Genomic DNA, 25,248 nt, shown 5'->3' on the forward strand with positions numbered 1-25,248 from the left:
GAAGAGGATGGAAAGAATCCTTAGGTAACTGCGAATTACGACTGCCGGCCCTCCATCAGCCGACAAAGGAAGGAGGGACCCGGCCAAATCTCGGAGGACAGCATTCAGTGTACCGCAAAGTTGGGCTCTGACATTCATCCGCAGAGGCCAACTTTCCGCTGGGCCAATACCCGCAAGGGGCTCTGGTCACGAGGACTCTCGCAGAAGCGTCACCTAGAGTCTCCCCGGGGCAGGTGCGGGCGCAGAGGCATCGATCTGAACCTCGGCCGCCCTGGAAGGAAGGCTGCTGGGGCTCTAACTCGGTGCCGACGCTCCTGCAGAGCAGGGCGGCCGGCGCCGCGATACCGCAGGTGCCCCGTCCCCAGGGCTCTGGGCCAGGCCCGGCCGTCCCCGCCCGGCCGCACTCAGGGGTCGGAGGGGCCGCTCGGCCGGCGCGGGACACAGTGAGGGTCGGCGGGGCCGCCTGGCGCGGGGCACAGGGCCGCAGCCCCCCTCCCGCCGCGGGGCCCGGGGCGGCGAGCAAGGCAGCCCGGGGGCACCGTGCGGCGCTCTCTCCGCCGCGGAAAGCCCGGCCGCCCGCCCGGCCGCGCACACGGAGGGTTGACAGGGGCGGCTGTAGCCCGGGGGATCCCCTCCTTCGCGGGGCCCCCAGAACCAGGCGCTGCCATCCCACTCCTCCCTCAGACCCCAGAGCTCACCCACCTGCAACTGCAGTCTCCGAAGTCTCCACCCTAGTCTCGCTGCCGCCACAGGCCTCACTGCGATTGGCCTGAACCGTTGTCTTGTTAGCGCTTCTCCGAGTGTGAGTGGCGCAACCAGGGACTCTCGGCCTTGGTCCCTCCCTACGCTCCCTGAGGCCCCGCCCCGCGTGACGTCACGCGCTGCCGCAGAGCGCAGAGGCGGGCCTGCGTCTCCGCCCCTAGCCGTTCTCTCCAGGAGACGGCGGCGCGGCCGGGGAAAAGCGAAAGCCCCCTGGTGGGCGGGGCTGCGCGCGCACGTCGGCGGCGCCCACCTCCTTCCTCCTGACGCCGGTGCGAAGGGGGTGGGGCCACGCCTGCGTCCACGCCACCTGGGCCCCGGGCGGTTGCGGGGTCCTTTCTCCGTGCATGGGCTCGCCCGCGCGGCGGTGCTCTTCGGTGCCTGCGATGGAGGGCGTGCGTTGGGCCTTTTCGTGCGGCACCTGGCTGCCGAGCCGCGCCGAGTGGCTGCTGGCGGTGCGGTCGATCCAGCCCGAGGAGAAGGAGCGCATCGGCCAGTTCGTCTTCGCCCGGGACGCCAAAGCAGCCATGGTACTACAGGTTTGGGGGGGGGGGGGGTGGAAGGGCCAGGGCAGCCGCCGCCGGGGGTCGTGGGCCTCCCGGGCCGGCCTATACGTGCGGGCCGGGCGGCCGGGCCTCGGCGAGGACAGCTCCTACCCCGTGGGGGCCGCGCGGCCGTGGGGGCGGTGATGCTGGGGGCGACGCCGCCGCCCGCCCCACGGCGAGGGGTCTGCATCATGCACGTCCGGGGTTGTCAGATCTTCATTTTACCTCCGCGCGGGTCGTGCACCTGCCGGTGCGATGCTCCAGTCTCCACATCCTGAGAAAGTCTGCGCGCGGTAGGCCCTCGGAATCCCAGATGGCCCCACTTTGTTTAGCTCTGCACGCCGCCCAGCTGGGGGAGGCCTAGGCCAGCCTCGAGGCCTCGGAGAGTGCGCCCAGGACGCGGGCAGGGGGTCGAGTCCCGAGAAGGGGTCCTGGGCCTGAGGGAGGGGGCCTGGGCTGCGGGGAGGGGGCCCGGGCCGTGGGTCGAGCCCTGGGGAGGGGGCCCAGGGTCCCGAATAGGGGTCCTGGGCCGCCAGGAGGAGGGCCGAGTGCCGCGGGGAGGGGAGGCCGAGTCCCGGGGAGGGGTGGGTCGAGCCCCAGGGAAGGGGACTTGGGCTCCGGGGAGAGTTCCTGGATCGCGGGGAAGGGGCCCGGGCCGCGGGGAGTGGGGGCGAGTCCCGAGGAGGAGTCCTGGGCCGCTGAGACGGGGAGCTGAGCCCGGGGAGGGAACCTGGGTCGCGGGGAGGGGTGGGCTGAGCCCCAGGGAGGGGACCTGGGCCGCGGGGATGTGGGTGGGCCCAGTCCCGAGGAGGGTTCCTGGCCCGCGAAGAGGGGGGACTGAGCCCCAGGAGGGGTCTTGGGCGGCGAGGAGGAGGGCCGAGTACTGGGGAGGGTTCCTGGACCGAAAAGAGAAGGCCCGGGCTGCGGGGAGGGGCCGTCTTAGGCATACCCCCGTACTGACTCTATACCTTGGGGAACGATGGTTTAAACGGAATTACTTATTTTAGTGATATATTTTTAAGCAACATATGGAAAATTGCATTTGGAAATTATCTCTTCTGTAGACAGCATTTTGAAATAGCTTGTAGTTACCGTCACTTCAAAGACCGCCAGTTCTTGAAAATGCCTCTGTATGGAAACGCCTTTTCCTTTATAAGGTGGGCTAATTGATAATGTTTGGAAGGCATATTGGTGAATTTTTTTAAAACTTTTTTTATAATTTGTAAGAAACCGTAATGCAGAGCATTGTGAGTTTTAAAAATCATTGTTAGAATGGAAGGGGAAAATACTTGAAAGGTATTTTATAAAATATCATATATTTTGTTACTTCATATCTTTGGGTATTTTTGTGTAGTTTTAGTAATTTACTAATTAAAGACGTGGGACACTGGGAGAGGTATGAGGTATATGTGAAGTAAGTCATGCATTGCTAATTGTGTGTGTGTGTGTTGAGAGAGAGAGAGACAGAGAGAGAGAGAGAGAGAGAGACAGAGAGAGAGAATGGGGGAGGGGCAGAGATAGGGAGAGGTAGACTCCCATGCTGTCAGCACAGAGCCCACCATGGGGCTTGATCTCACCAATCTTGAGATGATGACCTGAACTGAAATCACGAGTCAGGCGCATAACCTGCTGAGCCACCCAGGTGTCCCTGACTTGCTAATTATTGAAGCTGAGTAATGTGTCTATAGGGTCTGCATGTACTTGGACATAGGCAGAAAGATGTAGGAACAACAGGGTGGTTCCTTGGGAGATTGTTTATAATAGCTAAACTAGAGCCAGCCTAAATGTCTGGTAATAGGGGAGTAGTCCATCAAGAGGAGGACCTTGAGAGTATGAAGTACTATGCTACAGTTAAAAGGGTACAGACCAGACCCATGTGTACAGACATGAAATAATTCCCAGCACTTGCACGTTATAAAGCTTATGGATGGTGCAGGCCCGCTTAGAGTAGGATCTCATATATGAGATAGCAAAAGCATAGCTAAATGAACACATATTTATTTAGACACGTCGTGAAAAGACCAGAAGGGTGCCGAATCTTAACATTGGTTACTTGTTAACAGGAGAGACTTTGACCTTTTCTTCTAGCTTCTTAAGCATTGCTGAAATCTTAACGCAGTATGTTTAGTACTTCCGTACTTTTAAACACTTAAAAATGAATATATTTTAGAAACCACAAAAATGGACTTTGTTACAGGCAACGTATTTGAATCTTTAGTACACATCAATACATACTATGTGTTTTGCTTACTTAACAGGCTGGTCGTCTGATGATGAGGAAATTAGTTGCAGAGAAATTGAATATCCCTTGGAATAATATTCGTTTGCAGAGAACTGCAAAGGGAAAACCAGTTCTTGCGAAAGACTCCTTGAATCCTTACCCCAATTTCAACTTTAACATCTCTCATCAAGGGGACTATGCTGTGCTCGCTGCTGAACCTGAGCTACAAGTTGGAATTGATGTAATGAAGACTAGTTTTCCAGGTAATGTTGCATTTTTGCAATGCACAAGTTACCAGTTTTGTGTTCTCAGTTCTTATCTGTCCGAAGACTCAGGCCAGGAGGTGTATTACAGATCTTTAAGTTTAGGAAAACTGTGCTCAGTAGTCAAAGGTGCTGTAGCTGAGAGAACATGTATCTGAAAAGGGTATATATATTTCCCTTTTTCTGTGAATATCAGCAAACGTCTGTGGAAAGGAAAGTTTCTCTGAATTGAGCACGCGTGTAATGCTTTGCCTAGAGGCAAAATGAAAATAACAAAGGTTTCCTTCTTGGATTATACCCTAGTTTGTTAAATAAGAATACATTTCAAACTGTTTCGAAGATTGTTAACTTTTGTAAAGAACGGTTTTTCAGTAGCTTTTTGTATTATTTAAATAATGTTAAACCGAAATGAACTCCATGAACAGTCCGTTTCGAATGGCATTCTAGTTAGAAAACATAGTAATTATATTGTAAGAACTTCGTTTCATTCAGGTATTTTCCAGAATTTATGAGTAACTTGTTTTGCTTAAAAAAAAGAAAAAAACGAAAAAAACAAACAAAAACATCTCCTTGGTGAAGTATACTATAGTCCTATAGTGGAGATGACCTGTATTTCTGGAATATTTTAATTACAGCTCTTTGGAGCACATTTACATGAGCGAAAATTAAGAGCAAGCCATTATTAAAATATTTAGGTTGCTTATATTTTGTGCTAGGTATTGGTAATTGGTGACCATAGGAACTGCTTACATTGACTGTGGGGTTGAGTATTCAGGCAGTTTTACTAGAGCATAGGTTCTCTTAACTGCTCTGTAGTTTTCATCACCTGTAACATTTAGTGAGCACTTACTATAAGCCAGCACGTTTTAATAAGTGCCTTATTTATATTGTCCGTTTTAATTGTTCCAACCACCCCAGCATTGATACATTATTTTTATGAGGAGGTAAGTAACAGGCTAAGAAGAAAGGTGTTAATAAGAGAAAAACATTTTCCTAATTTCATGGTATAATTTCCTCATCTCCACACTATCTCCACCACAGTCTTTCCTTCTGTTGCCCTTACTCTGGAAGATTTGTGTTAACTTTATCCCCTGCCCCCATCTCTGCAGAGATGACTTCTGTACCGGTTAGCTGTCACCTCAGCCTTACTAGGGACACCTCTGTGAGCCAAAGTCATAGGTTGGTTCTTTTGTTGTGAGCCCTCCTAAATATATTTCTTTCATTCCACTACATATCTCCGTTTATATTTATTTGTCAGGGTAATTGATGGTCTTTCTCTTGGTCCTTAGAGCCACATGAGAGCAGGAACTGTGAGCTATGTCCGAGGCTGGCTGCTGTCATATCTCTTAGCACCTGCCTAGTTCAGGTCATAACATCGTTAGCTCGCTCTTTGCCAGGTGCATGAAGAAGTACTCTGTGTCTTGGCTGGAGGCCTTCAGAGTGTGGCTGTGAGTCTCATTGCTCACAGTTGCTGTCGGGATGTTCCTTTACGTCTCATTGCCACCACCTGCTTTTTTCCTCGCCCACGCTGTTCTCAGATTTGCAAAGGAGGCTCTACTAGTGACAATGGAGATTCTTGGGCCTAAAAATTCCTGGATAAACATCAAGGCATTACAAAAAAATTTTCTTTTCAACGTTTATTTATTTTTGAGAGAGAGAGAATGCGAGTGGGGAGGGGCCGACAGAGAGGGAGACACGGAATCTGAAGCAGTCTGCAGGCTCTGAGCCCAGCATGGGTCTCAAACTCACGCACCGTGAGATCATGACCTGAGCTGAAGTCGACGCTTAACCCACCGAGCCACCCAGGCATCCCAAGGCATTTTTTTTCTTAATGTCCTAAAATTGTTCACCATGTTTTGTGTGAATATGCACGTGTGTGTTTTTCCAGGACAGCATCTGGTTTGCAGGAGGGTCACAGAGCTTGTTCGGAAAAGCCACTGCTAAAAAGGAGATGTGGCAAGCATGGGAATGAGCCCATGTGCTTTCATAGCTTCCTTTTGTCCTTATTCCAAAAGTCAGAAATTATTTGAGAGGCCACTGGTCCTTCGAATGCAGTGTGCACAATGACACAAGAATGGCTGACCACTGGGGCTCACGGCCGCCTTGCAACTTTGCCTGTGAGATATATTTTACTACCAGTTGGCTTCCTGGGGACAATCTTGGCTGATGGTCAATACTGGATAAATAAGTAACTACTAATTAAAATTTTTTTTTTTTTAGGGGCGCCTGGGTGGCTTGGTCGGTTAAGCATCCGACTTCGGCTCAGGTCACGAATGGAGTTTTTCCACACACCAAGGATGGAATGGAGTTTTTCCACACACCAAGGATGCCCCAACGGCTGACTCCGACCTGGAAGACAATCTGGTAACAATGTCCGCCACAAAGTTATGCTTCTGCTGCCGGCCTGGGTTGTGCCCTCCATCACTCAGCAACCTTGGGGAACGTGCCTTGCTCAGCTATCACTTATTCTGATAAGCAGAGCAATTCAAATGAGTCCCCATTGCAGTAGAAAAGTCTGCTTCCCTCTCTCACTGAGTGATAAACTGTCCATTCACACTTGAGAACCAGCGCAGTGACCGGAAAACCGCTCTTCCCCTGTTAGGAGATACAGCAAGAGCTTTTTGGCAATGAAGCAAAGAAGAGTTAAGGTCTGGACACTGTGATTAGCCAAATAAGATCAATAAAAGTGTATGTGTATGGTGGGGAAGGTGTCCTAATAAAATATAATAGGAAACTGAATTTTCAGTTTTTGCTCATTAAACTTTTTAAATATTAAAAGTTTTAATTAGTGGGGCGCCTGGGTGGATCAGTCGGTTAAGTGACTTCAGCTCAGGTCACGATCTCACAGTCCGTGAGTTCGAGCCCCGCATCGGGCTCTGTGCTGACAGCTCAGAGCTGTCATAATAAATATGCATATTTATTGACCATCAGCCAAATAAATAGCATAAATAGCATAAATAAACGTTAAAAAAAAATTAAAAAAAATTTTTTTTTAATGTTTTTATTTATATTTGAGACAGAGAGAGACAGAGCATGAGCAGGGGAGGGGCAGAGAGAGAGGGAGACACAGAATCAGAAGCAGGCTCCAGGCTCTGAGCTGTCAGCACAGAGCCCGATGCGGGGCTCGAACTCACGGACTGTGAGATCGTGACCTGAGCTGAAGTCACTTAACCGACTGATCCACCCAGGTGCCCCACTAATTAAAACTTTTAATATTTAAAAAGCTTAATGAGCAAAAACTGAAAATTCAGTTTCCTATTATATTTTATTAGGACACCTTCCCCACCATACACATACACCTTTTTTATTGATCTTATTTGGCTAATCACAGTGTCCAGACCTTAACTCTGCTTCATTGCCAAAAAGCTCTTGCTGTATCTCCTAACAGGGGAAGAGCGGTTTTCCGGTCACTGCGCTGGTTCTCAAGTGTGAATGGACAGTTTATCACTCAGTGAGAGAGGGAAGCAGACTTTTCTACTGCAATGGGGACTCATTTGAATTGCTCTGCTTATCAGAATAAGTGATAGCTGAGCAAGGCACGTTCCCCAAGGTTGCTGAGTGATGGAGGGCACAACCCAGGCCGGCAGCAGAAGCATAACTTTGTGGCGGACATTGTTACCAGATTGTCTTCCAGGTCGGAGTCAGCCGTTGGGGCATCCTTGGTGTGTGGAAAAACTCCATTCCATTTTGTCTTCTGTTCCTGTCTGCAGGGAATCATCATGTAGGAACTTGTTAGCCATTTCTGCTGGCTAAAAGTCCCTCCCTCTCCCAGGGCTCCCGTCGCTGCTGGTAGGGCATTAGGGAGTAACTGCTGGACCCAGGCAGCCTTGGTGGGGGGGGGGGGCGGGGGGGGGGGCTCTTCTAGCCAGATGCCCACAGCTGGAGGCGGATGTGGCAGCTGCTGCTGTGTTCTTTGCTTCTTGGAGAAAAGAGCTGGTGCAGGGCTGGCCCTCATGAAATAATCGTTTAGTTAATGTCCAGACAGGAGGGCTTATAAGGTGCTGGGGACCCCAGGATGGGTAAAGAGCCAGCGCAGCACATATCTAACTCCTGGGGACAGGTGTTCTGTAGGTCCTTGTGATAATTTGCCACCCTGGATTGGGAAATTGGTTTTTCCTTCATTTTCTAATTTTTATCTAGCATCAAAGCCTTTTGTGGTTACTGAGTAGAAAAGAAAATACAGTTCTATGAGTTTTTTAGTTGTGTTCCCGTATTTACAAAACAAGACAAGATAGACACAGTATCAAAATTATTATTTAGATTTGGGAAAAGACCAAAATAAGTTTTTCCCATGATTTTACATTTTCAGGTTCCCATTTTTATTATAAACTTTGCTGGATAGTAATTGGCAGGACAAAATGACTCGATGTTTTGAGATTTGGTACTAATTTAATAGCTTAGAAATGACTCAAGGCACTGCTGTCTAGAACAGCTGCTACATAAATTGAGCACAGTGAGTATAAAGTGCACGGTGGGACTATGAGGTAGGAAGGGTGGTCTGGTCTTCCTGTGTCCTTCCACCTTACTGTTCCCCGTGCAGCTGTAATAGCTTCCTGACTGCTTCCTGCTTTTGTGCTGTCGGTACAGTTCTCTGTACGGAGTGCAGTGGTCTTTAAAAATACCTACAGCAGTTTTCTCAAAACTCTTGGTTTGGTTCTTAATAAAATCCAGTCCCCTTCTCACAACCCTGTGTCCTTCTTGTTGGTACCTCTCTCTTCTTCTAGCTGCTGTCCTTGTCTTTCATTGCTTCGAGTAGCAAACTGCTCTGCGTCCTTGCAGAAATGCTGATCTTTTCTTCCTGTCCTCTCTTTTCCTGAGTACCTGAGACCTGGAGTGTAAGAGGTAGTCAGTTACTCCTTCAGTTTTTTTTTTTTTTTTTTAAATGTTTATTTTTGAGAGCGAGAGAGAGAGAGACAGAGACAGAGTGTGAGTAGGGGAGGGTCAGGGCCAGAAGGAGACGCAGAACTAGAAGCGGGCTCCAGGCTCTGAGCTGTCAGCATAGAGCCCGATGTGGGGCTCGAACTCGCAGACCGCTAGATCATGACTTGAGCCGAAGTCAGACGTTTAACCGACTGAGCCACCCAGACGCCCCTCAGTTTTTTTTTTAATGTGTATTTATTTTTGAAAGAGGGAGACTGAGAACGAACAGGGCAGGGGGAGAGAGAGAGAGAGTGAGACACAGAATCCGAAGCAGGCTCCAGACTCTGAGTTGTCAGCATGGAGCCCAATGCAGGGCTCGAACCCCTGAACCGTGAGATCATGACCTGAGCCGAAGTCAAATGCTCAACCGACTGAGCCACGGCACCAGCCAGCTCCTCCTTCGAAGAGACTTTTCTGACCACCGACTGGCCTTCTTTTCCTCTGTGTGGCCCTTCTCATTTGTCCTGACCGCCTAACTGCTGGACTGTCGTCTGTCCTTCCTCATTAGATGAGGTTGGGGATTGTGGCTTCTTGCGGCTTTGCTCCAGCGCACCCCGTACTTAGCCGAGGGTGCAGCCACCTTGCAGGTGCTCCGTAAATATTTATCACATGTGCAAATGAGAGGAGTCCTAGGCTTGGCTAAATGTGTTCATTACAAATGAGAAAGTGAGAACACATCCATGGTGGAAAACGTTACAAGAGAAACTGTCCTGGTCAGTGAGTTGTGGTTACACACATTTCCTCCTGTTGAGTTGTCTTCCTCGCCCTCCTTTGTCTCCACTGCCTCCACTCCGCTCCCATCCAGGTCTCACCTGCTTGCTCCCAAGGTTACTTTCACAGTCTTTCCCGAGTCCGGGCTCCCGCTCTCCTGGACCCTCGTTCTGCATGGGTGCTTACTGATCACGTTTGTCTTCTTTCAGCCTGGACACATGGAAGCAGGTAGCTGAAATAAGTCACACTTCCTTCTGTACTCCGACCTCGTCCCTGGAAAACCAGGTCTTCCCAGCAGGGAATATCCCCTTCCCAGTTACAGGGTGGGGTTGGCTGTGGGGCACCTTCCTCTGTGCTGATGCTTCTATGTGTGTTAGAGCCTTGGCTGTGTTATCTTACTTCGTCTTTTGACGCCTAGGACCAAGTGCTATTTTTATTTTAGAGACTAGAGTAAGACCCCGGCCCTAGGTGACAGCTAAAAAGTAGATCATGGAGGGGTGCCTGGGTGGCTCAGTCTGTTCAGCGTCCAACTACGGCTCAGGTCATGATCTCGCAGTTCGTGAGTTCAAGCCCTGTGTAGGGCTCTTTGCTGACAGCTCAGAGCCTGGAGTCTGTTTCAGATTCTTTGTCTCCCTCTCTTTCTGCCCCTCCCCTGTTCATGCTCTGTCTCTTTCAAAAATAAACATTAAAAAAAAAAAAAAAGTAGAACATGGATTTGTACCCAGGATGCAAAGCCCACCTACGTAGTCTGTAATATGTGGCCTGTCTGTAGTAGATTGTACTGATTCCTGTTTAAGGTTTTACAGGTGCAAAGTATGTGAAGCATTCTGCAGAATGGGGTTAAATGAACTTAAGGTTTTCATGGAGGAATTCCTGTCTAAGAGTATGAAAAATACAGCGAGAGGGGACTGGCTTTACCATTTCCTACGAGTTTGTTAAGCATTGTAAACACAAGAATAGAAAACTGACAGTTAACAGTGAGAGCCTGGTGTCTACACAAAATAATAGTTCAGTGGGCAAAGATTATTGATTACATGGTGCATTATTCTCATCACTAGAGCAATAGCTTATCGACTACTCGAATTTATGATTTGTATAAACTGCTTATCAGTACTTTCTAATTGTATAAAACTTCTTTATATATTGTGGATATTAATAGTTTATTGACCAAATTTGTTGTATTTTGCCCATTGTATTATTATTTACCTTTTAAATTTAGTTATATTTTTGGCCATATGAATTATCTTTTGATTGATAAATTCTGAATTCTGTCTTATTTGGAAAAATAATTAAATTGATATAAGATATTCTCTGCCCATAGGGTGGAGTCCACTAGATTTTGTTCTAAAATTGCAGTTTTAGGGGCATCTGGGTGGCTAAGTCAGTTGGGTGTCAGACTCTTGGTTTTGGCTGAGGTCATGATCTCAGTCAGGGTTTGTGGGTTTGAGCCCCGGGTCAGGCTCTGTGCTGACAGCATGGAGCCTGCTTGATTTGTTCGTTCTTTCTTTCTTTCTTTCTTTCTTTCTTTCTTTCTTTCTTTCTTTCTTTCTTTCTTTCTTTCTTTCTTTCTTTCTTTCTTTCTCTTTCTTTCTTTCTTTCTTTCTTTCTTTCTTTCTCTTTCTTTCTTTCTTTCTTTCTTTCTTTCTTTCTTTTTCTTTCTTTCTTTCTTTCTTTCTTTCTTTCTTTCTTTCTCTCTCTCTCTCTCTCTCTCTCTCTCTCTCTCTCTCTTTCTTCCCCTCTACCACTCATGCTATCTGTCTCTAAATAAACTTAAAAAATAAAATTACAATTTTATTTTTACGTTTAAATCTTTAATTCTTCTAGAATTTGTGTGTATATGATGATTTATATCCTAATGGCTAAACAGTTCTATCACCAAAGCTGGATAGTTGAAGGCCTAGACATGGACAATGCCTGGAATGATTGCGTACTTAACAAAGGTTAGCTCTGAGGTGGTGGTGGTTATATGCATAGAGTGGTGGGTTTTTTTGTTTTTTTTTTTTTTATGTTTTATTTACTATTTATTTTTGAGAGAGAGAGGGAGGCACAGAATCTGAAGCAGACTCCAGGCTCTGAGCTATCAGCACAGACCTAATGTGGGCCTCGAGCTCGTGGACCGAGAGATTGTAGCCTGAGCTGAAGTCGGACGCTTAACTGACTGAGCCACTCAGACGTCTGTACAGTGATGGTTTTAAAATGGTGGTCAGGATACTAAAATCAGCCAGGCTGCTCCTCAAAATTCAGATTCCTTGAAACCCCCCCCAGACCTACTGGACCAGAATCTCTGAGAGCACAGCTGGTTTCTCAGGTGAATGTCAGTCGTATTAATGTTTGGGGATCCCTGTACTTGGTATAGTTTACAGATCCAGCAGTGACGAAGTCCGTAACCCGTCCCTTTTTTTTAACGATGGAAGTCATGAGAAAGCCCTTAGATCCTTATGTTACACTAGAGAACAAAGTTAGAGTTAGGTTTTCATGACGATTGCTAGAACACAGTGGAATTGTGTACTCTCTCAGACTTGTGGAAGCAGGATGCCTGTGAAGCTAGAAAGGTCAGAAGAAACCAAGTCTGCAGATGTGATCGGTTTCATATTAAATCTTCTCTCAGAAACCAGGAAATACATTTGTGGCACATACGACGGACAGAGGTTAACACTGTTAACGTACGAACTGCTGAAGTAGCGACAGGAAAACTGCGCAGACATGGTGAATGCACAGGGGATGCAGTGCCGCGCCTCGCAGAAGAGCAGTAACAGTGTGCACGACACCAGCGCCACCATTTGTGAGGCACTGAGTACTTGGGGCCCTTTACACGTGTGTTCCGTGATCTCCCCGCTCTGCCTTGTTGGAAGCTTTGGAACTACCGAGGTTGAAAGGACTGTCGGCACAGAGGCGACGGTGCCCGGACGTGAGCGTCTGACTCGCGGGCGCTGAAGCTGTCTGGAGTGTGGGTGCGTCTGCACACGTGACGTGCGTCGTGTGCCTGTGCCCTGGTTTCCGGGGCTCCAGAGCGGCCACTACGCACTCCTGTGTTAGACCTGAGGGCTGTGATGTCCTCAAGGCCACCAGTCAGAGTCGACAGGGCCGCGCTCCTCTGAGGCTCTGGGGAGGACCCCTCGTTGCCTCTTCCTGGTTTCCTGGCCGCCCTTGGCCGCCCTTGGCTTCTAGCTTGGCCACCTCGGTACCCCCGGCATCTTCCTAGATTCTCTCTGTGCCTCAGTGTTTCTCCGTCACTGGATACAGGGCCTGTCCTAATCCACTGTGACCTCATCCTAATGTGATTCCATCTGCAGGCTACACCTGAGGTTCTGCGTGGCCATGAATTTTGGGAGATGCTGTTCAACCCAGTACGGTCCATCCTCCACCTTCCCCCATAAATGTATCTCTTTCCCACGTACAAAATAAATTCATCCCGTCCCAGCCTCTCCGAGCCTTAGCTTGTCCCAGCATTCACTCTGACTCCGGCATCTCTTCCGGATATCATCAGCTCCAAAGCTTCGACGTCTCATCATGTGGATGATCTAACTCAGGTACAGGTGAGGCTGGGTATGTTCCATGGCGGGACAGAATTCCTCTCTCTCCTGTGAACCTGTTAAGCTAGAAAATAAACCATCCGCTTCTGTAACACCTTGGGGGGAATAGGCACAGGGTAGACTTTCCCATTTAAAGAGGGAAAACTGGGAAAGGGAGGCCTTGGGTCCCAAGCAGGTTGAAAAGCCAACAGGGCAAACTTTGTATGGTTTCGAGGCCTGAGAATAGTCCGTGTCTCCTGCTCTGTTTCCTGGTCCTGGGGCCTCCCCCACCCTCTGGCCCCTCTACCTGCCTTCAGGGGGTCCTGCCCTCTTCCTGAAAGATTACACATTTGCAGCCCCTGAGTCCCGTTCTTGCTCTCCAGGCCTGTTTCTTGCCACATGTGTTGATAAGGGCATTTATATAGGCACTACGAGCTGCTGGGGTTCAGGACTGCCTGAGTGGGGGTGTCCAGCCCAGGTGCCCGCATCTCACTCTGTGCCCTCCTGCTCTAACAGAGCTCCTTTGTCAGGATTTGTGAAAGGCACCTGAGGACCTCATACATTGTTGCTTTATTCTGGGTTTGTGCCTCGGTAAATTCCCACACAAGTCCATCATCATTGTACACATACTGGCTCAAAGTCTAGAATAGAAGTCTGTCCCTCCCCCCCTCCTGTGGAAGCAAGAATATATGTAATCCAAAAAATGGCACTACTAGAATTTCTAATTGGACTTTTGGTTAAAAGCTAAATTTCACTATTTCGAAGCACACAGATGGACAGGGCTCAACCCCTCCCTAAAGTAACAGATCCCTTTTAAGGATGGTGAACACATTGGTGACATTGGGGGACAGATTGACGTAGGTGGGCTTTGAGGTTCTGCTACTAGTGGGATTTCTTTTTGTAGGTTGGCAATATCAGCTTGAGGTGTTTGTGTGAACTCTTTGTTGTGGGTTATCACTGAATGTTTAGTCAACCTACCAGTTGGTCTGTGGTCTCGATTAGTTGATCGTTGTGAAGCTTAGTACCTAACACTGCTTTTCCTAAAGGCTAAGCAACAAGAGGGGTAATCTGGTTTCCGTCAATGTGGTTAGTGGTTTTGTTTTTCAGTCACTTCATCTTCCTTACCTATCCCCTTCAGCATGTGGTGGGATGATTAAATCTGACTCAGGATACATGAATACGTGATGGTATTATTAGGTGGTTTGCCAGATTATATGTTTGATAATTATGCTGCCTTCAGATCGTTTGAGGGACAAATGTACTGTTCTGGTGTTTCCTACTGATTTCCTCCCCCGCCCCCGAATTCCAATTTCCTAGGTAAAGTACCTAGCAGAGGACTCACCCACTGTGTATTTCCACCATAGTGCCACACTGTGGTGCTCTTGTGCTTTGGCCAAATAATTAGAAAATCCTCTTTTCTTGCTGTCACATCTCTTATTTTGTGGAATGGATAAGATGCTCTCAAAAGTATATGAAAACGCCCTCATATTGGGTACTTTTTTAGCTGTACATAATCAGTTTGTGATTGCTTTCAGTGATTGTGCTAGATTGCTTTTTATGTTCATCATTTTCTTTTTATTAGCATGCATATTTTTTCTCTTGATTGCCCCATATTATGTAGTTAAGAAATTAGAGGGCTTTATCAGTTCGTTTTTTATTAGCATGCATATTTAATCTTTTTTGTCTTGATTGCCCCATCTTATTTAGTTAAAAAATTAGAGGGTTTTTTGAAGGTTATGAAGAAACCAACAAACAAAATGACATTATAGATGACAATAGGCATATATTTTTAACTATGGCATTTGGGGCAGTGTTCCATTAAAGCTACAGTTCTCAAAATATACAGTGTAGTCTCCAAATCAAGGTAGCTGTTTTCCCCACTGTTAGTGTTTGCACTGTGCCAGAACGTGTTCAAGAGGAAGCAGTTGATGATTTACCTAGATACAGTGCTCCCCGTGTTTAAATTCTCCAGATTTATTGTCACTTTCGAGTGTCATTTCTCAAGCCACGCCATGTGCTAGTGCTGCTTGCTTTCTAAGGAGACTGTGTTTAGTAAGGGCCTTGAGGGAGGTGTTGGGAGAGTGAAGCACGGGACCATCAGAGGGATCCCCCTCCCCTGGGACCCCAAGATCAGCTAATATTTCAGTGCTGTTACGTGAAAGGACTTGATAGGTCTGCTGGGCTGCTTTTAGGAAGTAACAGTATTTTAGCAATGTGAACAACACAAACAGTGAACACTAATTGAACTTGTAAACTATTGAAATGTATTTTTCTTGAGAACAGAGTGCCAAGGAGAAGATAGTTGGATTAAATGAGTCTGTTGAACTTGAAAGTAAATGAGAGTCTTTGTCTTGATCTGTAAAGGACCACATATCACTCCCCACAGGATCATCAGAAGTATCTCCTGGCTAAGGAGGACACTCTTAAGTCTGCTGAAGTGGGAATGGTGGGGGATCGTGAACAGTTCTGTGGAGGAACTGATTTTTGATACTTTTACCCTTGAGATCACTATGGGAACGATACTTGGTTGCTGTAGGACCTGCTGTAAGCTCCCTGTGGAGACGCAGTCCATAGCATTCCGGTGTGCAGTACTGGGGAGTTTCTAGAGTGAAGTTAGCGGTGAAATGCCAATAACGCGTGAAGCACGGGGATTCAACTTCTGGTCTCCAGACAGGCGTCTAACACCCACAGAGCGTGTGCCGTCACTGGAGGACTTGTAGCTAGTGGGAATGTCGGATTTTAGAGCTGGGTGTTCTAGAACTGTGAGTCGGAGTTAACACAGTCTGCAAGGGGACGGCCACGAAGAGGAGGCCATGCTCCTCGAGGGACTATAGTCGTGAACTAAGGACACGGGACAGCAGGGCATGGGGCAGTAATGGACCAAATGATGGTTCATTTCGTTTATCCACGTGGTGAACGTTTGTGGGCCTTCTGCCCAGGGCCAGGCTCTGATGGGCTCTCCAGGCTGGCCGTGTGGGAGGCCAGGCACCATGACTGACCCATGTGTGACCATTAGTTCTGTACACATTTGTGTAGTATTTACAGTTGACATATTTGCAGAATCAATAAACAAATACAGAAACATCCTGTCTAGTGGTAATGATAGATAAGTACATAGTTCTGTTTTGGAAAAATATGGGAGACACATCTTGTATTTTTAATTTGTGTCTCAGCTCTCAATTCTGAGAATCAGATTCCTTGAATTATTTATTATTTATGTTCAGAATGCTCTGTGATATTTTATTGTCTGTGGAACAGAGGGTCTAGGGGTGTATCTCAATTTTTTTGAAAAACTTATTTCACAGTGGCATCCCTGAAAAGGCAGAAATTAGCATCTGTTTTCATTTGGAAAAGTCAAATGAGAAAACATGTTCGGAAACCATTCCTGTGAAGGAAAGAAGTGTAAAGTAGTTTTCCAAAGTGGTCACTTAGAAAAAACCAAGAACAGGAGTGCCTGGATGGCTCCGTCTGTTGAACGTCCGACTCTTGATTTCAGCTCAGAACATGATCTCCCAGTTGTGAGATCCAGCCCCGCGTCGGGCTCTGTGCTGACAGCACAGAGCCTGCTTTGGTTGGGATTCTCTTTCCCTCTCTCTACCTCTCTGCCCGTCTCCTCTTGGGCTTTCTTTCTCCCAAAATAAAACTTTAAAAACCCTCGGGGCACCTGGGTGGGTCAGTCAGTTAAGGGTCTGACTTCACCTCAGGTCACCATCTCTCGCTCCATAAGTTCGAGCCCCAAGTCAGGCTCTGCGCTGACCGCTCAGAGCCTGGAGTCTGCTTTGGATTCTGTGTCTCCTTCTCTTTCTGCCCCTCCACCTCTCATGCTCTGTCTCTGTCTCTGTATCTCTCTCTCTCAAAAATAAATAAACATTAAAAAAAATTAAAAAAATAAACCCTCAGCTTTCTAGCAGTTCTCAAAAACTTACAGTAAAGGAATTGCTTTTTTTTCCTGTCCTATAGCAAAGTAAAAAATGTAAACCCCAGAGGAATATAGCTCTTTTTTAAGAGTGTTTCTTGTAGATTTCTGATACTCTACCACATCTAGTTCTTTTCCTCCATGTTATTTAGAATTTATACCACATTTGGCTGGTAAATTGTATCAGATTTTCGGAAGGCATCTATCAATACAACTGTGTGTTGTTTTTTTCCCATTGTTATTTAATCACAGAATTTCACTATTTCTATAACTACCCTTGTGTTCCTGGGCTAACCCCTGCTTGTCACTGTCTATTTTTAATTGTGTATTTCTTCAATTGACAGGTCGTGGTTCAATTCCAGAATTCTTTCATATTATGAAAAGAAAGTTTACCAACAAAGAATGGGAAACCATCAGAAGCTTTAACGATGAATGGACTCAACTGGATATGTTTTATAGGAATTGGGTATAATTTCTTTCTAATTTTGAGAGTTAAAAGCCCATGATGACTCATTGTCTTTACTAAAAATCGGCATCAAAGTCCTTTGGTTACTAGGGGAGTTCCTACAGTGTTTAAAACAAATGGGTGATTGTTGGGAACTTTGTGATTTTTTTTTTTTTTTTCGGCATAATTAAATCTTAATGACAGTTAAGAAAATGAAGTGTATATTCAGTGGTCAGTTAGAAGGTACTTGCTCTTAAAGCTCAAACAAGACATTTCTCACAATGTTTAATGTTTTCTTTTTCAAAGGAACTAGTACACACGAGGCCTTATTTAACAAACACTACTGTAATATTCACTATATGCCAGAAAACATGCCCTTTGTGAGTTGGTTAATTTAATGATCACGACAGGGCTGTGAGGGAGGTGCTGCTACACCCAGAGCAGAGGCCCAGGGGATCAGATGATTGACCGTGTGATCCCATGTCTGGTTTGTGTCTGTGCTAGTGCAGGGGTAAAAGTAATGATCATGTAGCATAGAGCTAACAATCCAGATGTGTGGGGCCTGTAGAGTTGATGGAGATTTTACGCGCTAAATGCTCTGCTAAGAGAAAATTGTTCTGTATTTTAGGCCCTGAAAGAAAGCTTCATAAAAGCCCTTGGTGTTGGCCTAGGATTTGAATTGCAACGGCTTGAATTCGATATATCCCCATTAAATCTCGATATAGGCCAAGTTTATAAAGAAACACGTTTGTTCCTAGATGGGGAAGAAGAAAAAGAATGGGCATTTGAGGTAAAAAACTTATCACTTGCTGTAAGAATTTCTTTATTTTGTGCATGTCTGTGAGATTAATTAGGGGAGGCTACTCGATGAAAGTGGGCATGACAGGAAGCATTGTTGGTGCCCTGCAGGGGTGGGTCAGGGACCCTGGTTGTGAGCGCAGTGTCCTGCAGGGGAGGTCAGGGACCCCAGGTGTGAGCTCGGTGTCCTGCAGGGGAGGTCAGGGACCCCAGGTGTGAGCGCGGTGCCCTGCTGGGGGAGGGGGGGTCAGGGACCCTGGGTGTGAGCTTGGTATCCTGCAGAGGAGGGTCAGGGACCCCGGGTGTGAGTGTGGTGCCCTGTGGGGTAGGGGGGGTCAGGGACCCTGGGTGTGAGCTCGGTGTCCTGCAGAGGAGGGTCAGGATAAAATATTCTTGCTCCCTTTTGGTTTGTCAGAGATTATAGGGAAATTCTGGTATTTACAATAATTTTATGGATAAAATTTATGAAGTTAAGAAAATCTTGAAAATTTAGAAAGTCTTGGAAGTTAAACTTCAGTCTTCAGTTCAGTAGCATTGAATGAACTCGTGTCAGTAGTAAGTTGCTAGTTTCATTTCCTTTTTCACCTGATTCTTACTCGTGCACTGTTCTTGGCAAGAAGGATTTAGTGCAGAGCTCACCACACAGGGCTTCTGTTCTCATGTGGGTTCAATGAGTTGTATCTGCCACGTCAGATGCCGTATTTACCTGTTGCTGATGAGGTCTGAGTAGAGAGGACGAAGCTTTATGGTGAAATCAGTCTCACTGAATTGTGGCTGATGATGAGATAATGTGAGTGATGAGCGGGGCATCCTGGCATTCTAGTGGACGGCCCACAGTTCCCTCTGATGTTCCCCTCAGATACGGACACCACAGAGCCCATGATCTGAGAGATTTTCCCAAAGTAGTGACAGCTGAAACCTGTCTGCATTTACGATGCTCATGCCGTCAGCATATTCAGTGTGAGCAGTGGAAGACCATGTATCAACAAGCGTAATTTTGTTCATAAAATGGATATCGTGGGCTTGTTTTTAGTTAAATCTTCGGACATTTAGCTGGTTATATTTTTTCTTCTTTTAACATATCTGTCCTTACTGGATTTCTTTCTTTTTTTCTTTTCCGCTCATTTGGTGTGAAGATATGAAGAGGATACTATTTATGATTATAGTTTCCATTTCAAATGATACCTTATGAAGGAATGTCTTAGGTGTCTTTTCTTTGAAAATTTTAATAGTTTTGGAGGTTTTAATTTTTCTTTTTTTAAGTTTATTTATTTTGCGAGAGAGTATGGGAGGGGAAGAGAGAGAGTCCCAAGCAGTCTCCGTGCTGCCAACGCAGAGCCTGACACGGGCAGGGTTCAATCCCATGAACCATGAGATCATGACATGAGCCTAGATCAAGAGTCAGATGCTTAACCGATGAACCACCCAGTGCCTCTATGGTTTTTAGTAGTTGGGAATTGAGGTAACTGCCTCGATATCTATTCTAAACCCCCTTCCCTGTTGCTTCAGACATAGGGGAAAACAGAAAACAGTAAACAGTGTGTGTGTTAAGTCTTAGCTATGGATTTCCACTGAGTTTCCAGGGGCTGTACTATTTAGTTACCTGAATGCTTATAAACCAGTGTTGCAGTCTGATTTTTTACATATACACTTCAAACGTCACCTGTGAGGGCTGCTGAGGACCCAGATGTGCTTCTAGCTACAATAATCCATCTTGTTATCAAGACATGACAGCTGGAAGCAGTAGTTGATCCTGGATGAGCTCTGGTTTTGGAAGGGGGAAATGCTGTGAGGACATTACTGGATTAATTCACAAAAATTGGATTATAGGTAGTCGATTTAAGTATTCTTTGAATGTCAGTTTACTGAAGCTATTAGCTAGTGTGGTTGTATAAGAGAATATCCCTATTAGCAAATACATATTGAAGTATTTACAAGTCAGGGGCCACGATCTGTGTGACTTCTTAAATGGTTCAAGGGAGGCAAGGGAATATATGTGTGTCGTGTGTGTAGAGAGACAGGGACACTGAGATTTAAAAATGGAAACCGAAGTGTATCTGAGTTTGCACTTTCAGTAATATGTTATCCACTACCTTTTATTTTTCAGGAAAGCAAGATAGATGAGCACCATTTTGTGGCAGTCGCTCTGAGGAAACCGGACGGATCTAGACGTCAGGGGGTAAGATTTTAAGATTTCTCTTCTTTCTAAAAAGCATGAATCCTTGTTGAATGTGTTCTTTATTGAATAGAAGCATTCATTGGGTTTATATCCTGTTAGAGGTGTGTGTTTGTTTTTTAAGATCATAGATTGAGAAGAGTTTTACATGATCAAATCTTTAAGATCCTGGAATTTCACAGTAATTTTTATAAAGCATGTTATCTATTTTTTCACATTCGTGAATATTACAAAGAAAAAATGTCTCTAGTATTGTCCTAGTCTTATATGTTGGTAGAAATTCAAGATAATCACTGTCCCAGGCATCTTACCAGTGGTTTCTTCCCCATGAACTGGAGCTGGGTTGAATGTAAAGGTTCAGTGGAGGGTGTTGAGCGATGGCATTATCTGTCGGATGGAACCCCTCCACCTTCTGTAGTAATCCCCCAAATGATTCCCAAAGTGATAGGGCCAAACACGTGTGAGGCCCTGTGTCAGGCTGCTATGGGACACTGGTCTCTGTTCTTCCTGCCACAGTCTGTTCTTTCTTCTGTGCTGAGTTGTTGAGTGAAGAAAGTGAAACAAACCAAAACACCCTTCAGGTCAAGGGCCCTCAGCCTCCATGTACACAGTTGTGATTCTGCGGGAATATATTTGTAAGGAATCCTGGTCATGTTGTAATAATTGGAGCTATATGTGTGTCCTTCTTTCTCAGGAATCCACGTGAGACACTAGCGTGATCGGTAGATATGTGTCGTTACTGCTGGAAAATAGCTCGATGCACAGACAGTACTCTTGATAAATTTATCAAAGGATTAAAAGTCTTCTTAGATACTTTAATTACAAGGGGACAGTATGTTAAAATTGACCCCTCTTATCTGAAGATATTCTGGCCTTGGTTACTTGTCCTCGTGTGATTTAGTCTCAGCTTTACACTCTGCAACTCTCTTGTTTGTATAGAGCTTTACACTTGTGTCAGTTGTGGACACGTGCTGCCTCCTTGTTGTGGCACTGCAGGGAGCCTGACAGGCCCCTGACCTGGCAGCTGGCTTCCAGGCCCGCGTCCGCCATTTAACCTGTTGTGAGAGGTGGCACCGATTGGTGGATCTTCTTGATGTTGAAGAAGGTCCACCCTGGGCTGAGTTGCGAACAAGGGCTGTATCTGAGAATATAAGATGTAGTTTCAGGTTAGTGTTGAGGGAATCATTTCCTGTAGAAGTGTTGCGTCTCTTGTGTGGTCATGGGAATTTTGTCACATCTGTCCCTTAGAGTGTTCCTCACAAGTTTGCATTGTGGTTCTCTATCAGAAAAACCTACCTGCTTATGAAAAGTTACATATTTTGGGGATACTTTTAACTCATCTTTTGGGATCCTTTTAACTCCTCTATGAGAATTTTTGGATGTGTGGCTTAGAAATCTACATTTTAAACACATACCACAGGTTAGGTACCAAAAAGGTTCAAGAATTAGGTTCTTTTAACTTGTTATACTGACAACAGTAACATAAGGAGTAATTGAAGTTACCTAGAAATCCTGCTGTGTTGCAGTTCAATATTACTGACATGAATAATTTGGTCTTATTTCCCATTTCCCTAATTATGAAATTGATCATAAGATTCACATGCAGCAAAACAGTGAGGTAATCTCTTTTTTTCCCTTTTAGGTTCCAGCTCAAGATGATTCTAAACCAACTCCAAGGCAGTTTAGTGTCCTCACTTTTAATGATTTAATATCATCTGCTGTTCCTATGACCCCTGAAGATCCTTCGTTTTGGGACTGTTTTTGTTTCACAGAAGAAATTCCAATACGGAATGGTACAAAATCATGATATGATTCCCCAAGTAACAAAGAAAAATGAAAACTGTAATCTTCTGTATTCACTAAAACAGTAAATGCCTGATAGTATCCAATTTTATTTCAAAAACCCGTTTTTATAAAAGCAAACCACTTTTCCTATTAAAAACACCAGGTTCTCAGTTCAAGCTAATTCCCTAGAACACACGTTTACCTCTTCTTTCCCAAATCGTACTGGATTGACAAAAGGAGTAGAAAAAGGAGCAGAATCTTACAGTGATAGGTGCTCATTGTAGAACAAAGTAGAAAATCGAATATGGAGAAAGGGAATATGTAAATTTTTATGCTTCAGAGATAGTGATTCCTAAAACCTGAAGTTTCTTTCCAGACCCTTTTCTTGGCAAATGAATCCCTATTAATCCACTTTTTTTTTTTCATGGAAACATAGTGTTTTGTAATTTTTTTATTGGCTTAACTGTATATCTCCTGTTCATTAGTCTGCATCTGTGGCTTAACTGGCGCTGAAGTCGTGACCAGAGGTAACAATATCCAAGTAACCCCGGGGCATTTGTCATCCGAATTGGCACACAGTTCCAAGGTGCCCGTAACCTCAGCCTCGGGTTATCGGTTCTGCCTGTGGCTCCTGTCCCTCATGGAGAGAGCTGCTCCCGTTACGTGAGCCTCACATCTTCATAGGATTGGGTCTAAAAGGCAGGGAAGGCCATTTCTCCCCTCAGTCTCATTGTCATCCGTGAAGAGAACTTCCCAACAGACCCCACAATGTTTCCCCCCAGCTTCTCTTGACTCAGATCGGACCCCTGATGTTAATGGCCTCTGTGGGGAGTAGACCTGCGGTAGGGAGCCCGGTGAGGGTGGGGACGTGGCATCGAAGGTGCCCTGCCACCTGCCATCACAGGGAAGGTCTGGTTCACATCATGTGTACCCCTTCCCGTGCTGGACGTTTTGTCCATGTGCGCTGTTTACTATGAACACTGGTGTAGTGAGTGTCCTTGTGACCACATGTTGAGGAACATGCTTCTCGTCCTTAAGAGCATTTCTGGAAGTGGTTCACAAGGCTTAAACAGTTCTAGAACTTTGAGAAGAAAAGGCCGTGTGGTTTCCACTTCCAGCTAATGTTACATGTGAGACCACCCCTCCGCGCCACCCCCCCCCCCCCCATTCTCCCTGGTCAGCTGTACAAATTATCTGTTTTTTTCATTTGATCTTTGCCAATATAAGTGAGAAATGGTGTCTTGTTTTTAAATTTGTATTTTATTACAAATGAGATTGATACATTATTGTTGTTATTAGCTGTGTTTATTCCTTCCTTCTGAACCAGTTGTTCATAATCTTTGCCTGTTTTAATTCAGTGAATTAGCACTTAAAGTGGGAACAAAATCTAGAATATGCCAAGACCATCATGTCGATGACAGAATCTGTTACACAGCTGTAGTGCATGTCTTGGGGACTTTAAGTCTTGTTATTGTGGGATATCAAGAAGTGAAAGAATTCTATTGTTTTTGTTACTAAAATTAATAATTGTGTGTAAATTGCATAAAATTAGATAATTTGCTTAGTAAAAAACACAACTGGAATGTTTTGTAATTTTTTATTTTATGAAGCATGCCCGAATACTCCAAGCAGAGCAAATAATGTGTTTTTAAAAGATCAAGTAACATATAAAATAGGAAACCTTGTTGTCCCTTAGCATGAATGTAATAGTGATATGAAAACCTGTCATCTGTCTTGTCGATAATAAAGCAAATAACGTCAGTGAATTTTTATGAGCCAGGCACTGCGCTAGATTTCATGTTTTGTTTTTCTTTTTCTTAAAGTTACACATGGTATACAGAGTCTAAAGAATCTATAGGCTCGTTTTTCTGAGTGAGAAATACCACCCCTTGACCTCATTCTTCCATTTCCTATCCCCCAGAGCAAGCTCTTTTTGTTATCTATTACCATATCTTTGAATAACGTGCTTCTGTTTTACTTGATTTTGCAATCATGGGCATTCTTTTAATTTCTAGTTTCAAAAGCTTGTTCTGTTTCCAGTCCATTATATATTCCCTTCCTGCCCCCTCTTCCCTGTATAATCATGTGATTCAGTGCTTACACTGTTGACTGATTTAGAACCTTTACATTTTATTAATATGTAAAGCTGTGCCCAGGGATCGATGGCTGTTCTTGCCCTAGATGGCAGTTTTCTTTCCTTGACGATTGACTTTGTTTGCATAGGGTTGTAAGCACTTTTTGCTAATGCCGCCTGAAACTCTACGAGATGCATGTTCACACATATCCATACTGTCCACTTCATCCATTTTCTGGAAGAAACCGTGTCTGGAGCAGTCTGTTTTCTCCGGTCTGGACTTTGTGCCTTCTGTGGCTTTTGCCCAGCTGCATTCCTGGAATCTCCTCTTACTGTCCCCCCCCCTCACCCCCCCAGGGCATCCCTTGCCTCTCCTTCTGTTAGACTCCCTGGTTTCCCATTTCCTCTGCCTCTTGTTTTGTAGCAGATGCTAGCATAAGGGACATGGAAGATGTATTTTCTGAGGGGAAGGGGCAATCCCCTTATGTAGGTGGTGTAAGGGATTCAGCTGCTGCTTACAGATTACTCCATTCCCTGCCACTGAATGTTTGGTCCTGACGATTGTTAAATCCTGGGCTGGGCTGGACCACAGTGCTGTTGCTTCACAACCGTGTTTTGCTGAGTCCAAAATCATTATTTGCATTACACCATATACTGCTTGGGACAGCTTCATTGGTTTCTATGAATAGAAAACTATTCCCTGCATAGGAACTGACGGGTTGATTTGAAAAATGGATCGACATATGTATGTGTGCATGTTCATATGTCCATTGCAGTGTAAAGCTCAGAAATGAAATAAATTTTCAATGAAATTTTACACTATCCTTACTACTCAGCTTCAAAGTCAGAAACCCATCAGACTGGGGTAGCTCAGTAGCCCCCACTGGCTGAACTATTGCCATCTGAACTTGATAACAAAATAGGTTTATACATGAATATGTGGGTACATACATCTTTGGTCAAAAATATTCCTGAAAACAATTCCATGTGCTAGTACTCAAAGGAAATATAAAGGGAGCTGGTTTCATTTTATGGGGCAAATAAATATGCCATCATAGTGTGTGTGAATTTGAAGTTAGCAGAGGTCTTTGGACACACATCCAGTTAAGATCAAGTGGCTTCT

At 45.4% G+C, this 25,248-nt stretch overlaps 2 protein-coding genes across 2 annotated transcripts in view; one reads left to right on the plus strand and one right to left on the minus strand.

Annotated features, from left to right (window-relative positions):
• The window catches only part of KBTBD3 (kelch repeat and BTB domain containing 3), a 38,647-nt gene extending 37,815 nt beyond the window's left edge, over window positions 1-832 (minus strand). Inside the window, exon 1 of the mRNA XM_058686621.1 lies at window positions 703-832. The gene's annotated coding sequence lies outside the window, so the exon portion shown is untranslated. The remainder of the gene's footprint in view (window positions 1-702) is intronic.
• Window positions 833-1,030: 198 nt separating this feature from the next.
• Window positions 1,031-23,817, plus strand: AASDHPPT (aminoadipate-semialdehyde dehydrogenase-phosphopantetheinyl transferase). The gene is made up of 6 exons (XM_058686626.1): window positions 1,031-1,289; window positions 3,563-3,788; window positions 17,192-17,313; window positions 17,921-18,082; window positions 20,198-20,269; window positions 21,909-23,817. Exons 1-6 carry the CDS (start codon window positions 1,107-1,109, stop codon window positions 22,071-22,073), a joined length of 930 nt encoding a protein of 309 aa, XP_058542609.1. The 5' UTR covers window positions 1,031-1,106; the 3' UTR covers window positions 22,074-23,817.
• The last annotated feature ends 1,431 nt before the right edge of the window (window positions 23,818-25,248 follow it).

This window comes from Neofelis nebulosa, chromosome 10, assembly GCF_028018385.1.
Source record: "Neofelis nebulosa isolate mNeoNeb1 chromosome 10, mNeoNeb1.pri, whole genome shotgun sequence".
NCBI lineage: Eukaryota > Metazoa > Chordata > Mammalia > Carnivora > Felidae > Neofelis > Neofelis nebulosa.